Source organism: Gossypium hirsutum, chromosome D13 (genome assembly GCF_007990345.1).
Source record: "Gossypium hirsutum isolate 1008001.06 chromosome D13, Gossypium_hirsutum_v2.1, whole genome shotgun sequence".
Classification (NCBI taxonomy): Eukaryota; Viridiplantae; Streptophyta; class Magnoliopsida; order Malvales; family Malvaceae; genus Gossypium; species Gossypium hirsutum.
In genome coordinates this window covers 51,204,747-51,211,016 of record NC_053449.1, presented here as the reverse complement: position 1 = coordinate 51,211,016, position 6,270 = coordinate 51,204,747, and the positions used below count along the sequence as shown (strand labels likewise).

General features: G+C 30.5%; 1 protein-coding gene across 6 annotated transcripts; it reads right to left on the bottom strand.

Annotated features, from left to right (window-relative positions):
* Positions 1–313: 313 nt before the first annotated feature.
* Positions 314–3,997, bottom strand: LOC107920057 (putative beta-glucosidase 41). Of its 6 annotated transcripts, none has more exons than XM_016849562.2 (13): positions 3,627–3,990; positions 3,478–3,544; positions 3,349–3,407; positions 2,706–2,781; positions 2,540–2,611; positions 2,280–2,367; positions 1,942–2,197; positions 1,763–1,878; positions 1,530–1,651; positions 1,192–1,223; positions 996–1,098; positions 802–910; positions 314–595 (listed from the first exon to the last, which is right to left on the bottom strand). In XM_016849562.2, the coding sequence occupies exons 1-13, from the start codon at positions 3,771–3,773 to the stop codon at positions 403–405; spliced, it is 1,440 nt and encodes a 479-aa protein (XP_016705051.1). In that variant the 5' UTR covers positions 3,774–3,990; the 3' UTR covers positions 314–402. The 6 variants fall into 6 exon arrangements, 4 of the variants coding, with proteins under 4 accessions (XP_016705051.1, XP_016705049.1, XP_040965002.1 ...); XM_016849560.2 differs by having other exon boundaries at positions 1,428–1,651; positions 3,627–3,989; XM_041109068.1 differs by lacking the exon at positions 1,192–1,223 and having other exon boundaries at positions 996–1,094; positions 1,428–1,651.
* Positions 3,998–6,270: the final 2,273 nt, after the last annotated feature.

Genomic DNA, 6,270 nt, shown 5'->3' with positions numbered 1-6,270 from the left:
ATAGTTTAAGTAGCATTATATAAATATATATATATATAAAATTTAAAGTGGAATTTGTGAATTAAACTTACGTGCGCCAAATGGTATTTCTTTATGCATATAGTTTTTTTGCTAATGCCCAGAAACATGTAATCAAACTTAAAAGAAAAAGTCAATTATAACTTAATTAGAACATGTGATGTGATAGGGTTTGGTTACATGTAATGATTTGCTAACATCAGGTGATAGTTTGATATAAACTTAATTATAATGCCATAAAATCAGTGGGAAATATAGAGCAAAGGAATGAGGAGAAGAAGGAAAATGGAATGGGTAAAATAATTTTTTCATTCAGTATATTTCATTTTTGAAACATGAATGGTGTTGACATTTACAAGTTTCAGATTCAACAAAAAAGTTTCTTCAAATTGTTGAAACATGAGTTCTTGGTCTAAGAAAACTTTTAAACCATTCAACCGAAGCCTTGGGGATCCTTGTAAGGTTGTTTTTGTAGTCCACATAATACAGTCCAAATCGAACGGTGTAGCCACTGTTCCATTCCCAATTGTCCAGCAATGACCACACAAAATACCCTCGCACATCACACTTGTCTTCCCTGTTTCCAATCATTTTCCTGTCAGCTTTCTTCTAAAGGCCTTTCTATTTTTGTTGGGATTTCTTTATTTCGAGTTCGGGTTAGTTAAGTTGGGATTTGAAATGACTTTTAGACACGAATATTTGAGTGGAGGAGCAAAAATTCATCAATCTAGACCTGTTGCTATCCTTCAATCTGATACAAACTTAAGCAGTAGTTTGGATTACCTTATGGCAGCCGATAGGTTTGAGAGATAGTCCCTGTGATATTCAATCCTTTTGACATCTTTCAAAGCCCTTTTTATAGATATGAACGGGCTATTCAGATCATCCATACCTACAGAAATGTAATATTGTCAATCATTTCATAGTATTTTGAAAGTTTTTAAGCAAAATATTGAAGCCTGAAAGTTCCACTTTACCGTTCTCTGTTATTATAACAGGTGGATTGCCATATTTATCTTTCAGATACCTTGCCAACTTCCTAATGCCCCATGGCACAATCCTTAACCATCTAGAAGCTGCCTACAGCAGCAAAAACTTATCAGAAATGACCAAATACATCTCCGATCGCAATTTAAATCCTTGATACCGATAACTAAATTCTAGATGACATACTTTTTCTCCAATGGCAGCTCCTTCTCGGAAAGCTACAACAAAGTAGATGTATGTAAGAATTACATATGAATTTTATATTCCCACTATAAAGATTTGTGAAAAGATTATGTTTCGTGAACTTAGAGCATAGCTCGATTGGTTTGAAATGAACATCTTTTAAGAGGTGACACGAAACAGATTCGGGATTCGCATCCCAACATCTAGAGCCTTTCCGTATTCAAACTAAGGCTTCTTACATGTAGTAATAACAGCTGCATCTGATGAAGCATCCTGCAATATTAGTTTGCGGATTTGAGTTCGATCATTTCGAGCATAATATGTGGTATAGTGGTTTATACCAATGAAGTCAAAAGCTCCCACTAGCAATTTGGATGTCTCTGGTGAGATTTGAGGCAACCTTTCTCCCACAAGTTTTCTCATTGAACCAGGATAGTCACCAAAGAAAAGTGGATCAAGGAACCTGATTCAACAAATCAAGAGGGGGAAGGAGAAAAAACAAATTAAGGAATCTGATTCTGGTTCACATTAAATCAAACAGTTTGTAAACATAAAAATCAGCATCAGATATTACCATCCGATCCCAAAATCCAATGCCCGGTTTGCTGCGTCTTTATCTTCGTCTTTATCAGAAATGGGTTCATACCATTTGGCATCCAATGCTATTCCAATTTGACCACCTTGTTTTTCCTGGAAACAATATAACGAATGTCATCACAGTGGATTATGCGTGATATCAGGCGGGGAACGTACCTTGAAGTATCGGCGGTAACTGTGATAAGCAGCAGCATGGGAAAGAAGGATGTTGTGAGCAACAATGTATGGTTCAGTGGAAGAATTTCCAGAATTGCAAAGTAGACCACCGAGAATGGAGCACCTTCCAGGGGCTTGTATGCCATTATCGTAGCCTTGGATTGAGAAACCATGGGGCTCGTTGAAGGTGACCCAGTGTTTCACTCTGTCTCCAAAAGCTTGAAAGCAAGTAATGGAGTAATGCTCGAAATCTTCTCTGTAATTAATTGCAATCTCCTTGTGAAATCTGGGTTTTTGCCGACATTTATCATCATATGTATGAAACCTGGAATACTTACACGATCTGTTTACTCAACCATCCTTGGTATTTATCTTCAAGAATCTGTGGCAGATCCCAGTGATATAGAGTTACTAATGGCTGGATTCCTGATTAACAAAAACAACTAAATCTTCAATAGTTTTACACATATTCGATATATTCGATTATGTTTAGACAAAACATATTAATGATCCAGATAATGTTCTAATAAGCAATATTCGAGGTGACTTGACACCCCAATATATATTTAATATAAAGAATAATGTTTTAATGAGCAACCTTTTTTAATTAAAGCATCAATGAGACAATTGTAGTAGTTTATTCCTTCAATATTAGGTTCCCCTGTTCCATCTGTTGGAAAGTAAATTCCAAAGCAAATGATAAAACAAAATTAGAGAAATTGAACTTAAATTTAAGAATTGATGAGAGAAAAGAAAAAGCTCACATGGAAATATTCTAGGCCAAGATATTGAAAATCTATAAGCATCCATTCCCAGATCTTTCATCAACCCTATATCACTCTGAAAAATTAGAACTCTTTTATTAGAAAAAAAAGCTATGGATTGAGTTATTGATATGTATTTTGTGTTGACTTTATGCATGAATTCTGCATGTGTTTTTAGTTTATTATTATATTCATGACACATCTTCATTATTATCATGATCATGATTCTTATCATCAATGAATAAAAGGAGATATATGACATAATATTAAATATTTGGCTAATCTAAAAATTTAAGGTTGAAATCCTATCAACTTCAATAATAAGGGTTCTGCATAAATAACTTAAATATGAGACATCAAGATTCTTTTAGGCTTATTTATTATTGATAATTAATAATATTATAATGATGTTAAAGATTGTTATCCAAATGGGTTGTGCATCTCATCTATTGAGCGGTGCACTAAGCTTTCATTAAACTTAAAATTTTGTGTAGGTTTTGTTTTCTTTTGTGGTTGGTGAGGTAGAAAGTTTCTTTCCAAATGCTTTTCTTACAATAGGAATATGAAGGAAAAGGCTACTGTATCTCTTTCCTCAGGACCTCGAATTAATCATAATATATTTGCGTAATTGTATGATATTCACCTCGAATCGATGATATTGATCAACAGTTGTATCTGCATTGCTGAAGTCCATTATCTTCCCTGTTTGAACACATAATTAACAAGAAAACTACACATTTTTAGTTAGAAAAATATTCAATGAAATGTTTACCTGGTTTTCTAGTGAAGGTATCCCAAATACTATCTCCCTTGTTTCCTTCATTCACAGCTCCTTCATACTATGTATTATACCAAAACCCAATAAGCAAGCTATATATATATTCTTTCTAAAGGTGCAAATTAGAACAGAAAGGAATTCACCTGGTAAGCAGAAGAAGCAGTTCCAAAGATGAAACCATCAGGAAAGTCATCTCTATCAACAGATTGAGCTGATGAGCTAACAAGCAAGACCTGTCTGGTTATAAAAAACAAAACCAGAAGGGACATAATCCATATAAATGAAGCCATTGTTATGTATGTTACTAGCTATTGAGAAGCTTTTAGAACTGCTATATATATAGGAGTAGTGTTTATGGTTATCTTAAATGTAAAGTTTAAGAATATTAGAGTTGATAATTGAAGAAGAAGAAATATTAAGGCAAAAGCGAGTGTGGAGGTTTTTTGTTTGGTTGTGTTGTGTTGTCATGGAGATGAAGGTGTGTTTGAAAGGAAAGGATGGGTTAATGAGGTTGTTAGTTGAAGTTATCTTTGCCTTCTATGAACACGTTATTATACAGAAAGGTAATGAACACAAGGCTTTTAGGACCCACCTATGAGAACAAAGTGCATGAAATATGGGAACTTAATATATACACCAACCAAATAAAATAATATTAAAAATACTAATGGGGTATTAGTTCGATTGATATAAGTATGGTTGCTAATGTACAAAGATGTAGATTCGAATGTGCTAAAACGTATAATCCTCTTAATTATAGGTTAGGGAGGGATTATGAGCAATTTTAATTATTGTATAAAAAATAAATATATTCAAAACTTATAATGAAATTATAAAAAAATAAAAAATTATTTTGATAACAATATATGTAGATTTGTCCATGTGTTATATATCTTCATAAATAATCCTAAACCCTATAACCATGGATTATCGACGTCACACATAAAATGCACATCATATTTAATCCTCAAAAAAATTATATTTAAATAATTTGATATTATAAGTTAGATATATAGATCATGTTTGGTAATTGGTTGAATTGCAATGGTTGGTTTGATCAACTAATTTGATTAATTGATTTTAAGAATTCATTTTATTAACTGTTTATTCAAAAGTATGTAGTAAAACTTAATTGATAGTTAAAATTGATACATGTAAAATGACAAATAAAGGCATGATACATTTTATTGTTAAGTATTTATTTGTTTATGATACTTTAGTCTTTATTGGGTGAAACTATTGAAATAAAACACTATTACCAAGGAATCAAAAGATCCATTATGAAAATTAATTAGGGAGTATTTTTGAAAATTTAAATAAATAAATTTCTTAAGTTCTTTATTTGCAAATATTAACCTTGTGGAAATTGATAAATATTACTAGTGTATCAATATCACTGTAAACTATATTCTTAGTGATAATTATGTCATGTTCTTAATATGTAAATTAGTGATAATTATATCACACTCTGGATAAATTTGTCAAGTAGTATATTTCAATTAATATAAAGTTGCATAAGTAATCATTTTACACAAGTAAATCGAAAATAAATTAAAAGTACATAAATATTCAATGATGAATGGGCTCAATTGAAAATTTTTCATGGTAATGTTGATTTTTGTAGATTCACGGTAGAGTTTTTTCTTTTAGATTTACTTTAGACTTTGGAGGTGAAAGTGAAAATGGGAGAATGAATGATATTGATATCTTGACACCCTTATTAGGTTTGAGAGCATGTGGCAAATGAAATAATTTTTGAGCAAGTATGGTCAGATATGCCATTCCTCATATCTTATTCCCAATCAGCTGTTGAAAAAAGTTGTTCATCCTAGCGTTTTTTGTTTTGAATGTTTTAGCTCAACAAGCTCTTGCAAGCCTCAATTCACCAAACATTATAATTAGAGGGTTTGACTATCCAATCATCTATTTGTGTTAAAAATCAATTAAAAAACCCAAAACTCTGCTTCTCAAACACCCGCATGAACTTTTTGAGTTTGGATAATGTTCACAACTAGCTTTCTTTTATCATAAAAAATAAAAAGTGAAAGTAACATATTTTATCGGATAATTTTTTTATTTAAAAAAAAGTGAAATGAGTTTTTTTTTACAAATTATTTTTTCTTAGATTACTTAATCCTATATTTGAGTAAATAATTTTAGGGATAATGTGACATTTAATTTTTAATGTTGACCTATTTTGGTCATATATATGTTTTAAAAATAAATTTTTTGAGAAAGATTAAATGTGACATTATCCCTTAGATTACTCAATCCTTATACCATAATTATAAAAAGTAAGGAAAGCAAAAGAAAGAAAATAAAGAAAGGTTAAGGTAAAAGGAAATTATATATGTTTATTTTATTTGGATAATTAAAATTATTTAAGGAAAGGAAAATAAAAACACTTTGCAATATTTGTTAGGTTAAAATCTGGGAAGTAAAAACATTAATAATTATAATATTTTTTTCAATTATGTCCTTTTTATAAAATATCTATTGATTATAATATTTTTAATTATAAAAATGATATTTAGCACATTAAAAGAAATTTTGCTTTTCTTTTCTTATCTTTTACTCTAAATTGGGATAAAAAAAATTTTAAGTAATTTAAGAGAAAGTAAGAGATATTAAACTCCTTTTACATTCCGTTGCTTAAATAAATAAATAAAAGTTATTATTTTAATTTCTTTTCCCTTGTCTTAGTGCAATCCGAATATTGGGCAAGTTTCTTTTAACCCAATTTGGGAAAGAAATTAGGGAAATGAAAGTGATTTTGTTTTTAAAATG

Bases quoted from the DNA above. Each gene is read 5' to 3' on its own strand.
- LOC107920057 (XM_016849560.2), bottom strand. From the start codon at position 3,773: ATGGCTTCATTTATATGGATTATGTCCCTTCTGGTTTTGTTTTTTATA. The intron at 1,652-1,762 runs GTAATATCTGAT...TTGTTGAATCAG, and splicing joins TTGGATTTTGGGATCGGATG to GTTCCTTGATCCACTTTTCT. The intron at 911-995 runs GTAAAGTGGAAC...ACATTTCTGTAG, and splicing joins TGTTATAATAACAGAGAACG to GTATGGATGATCTGAATAGC.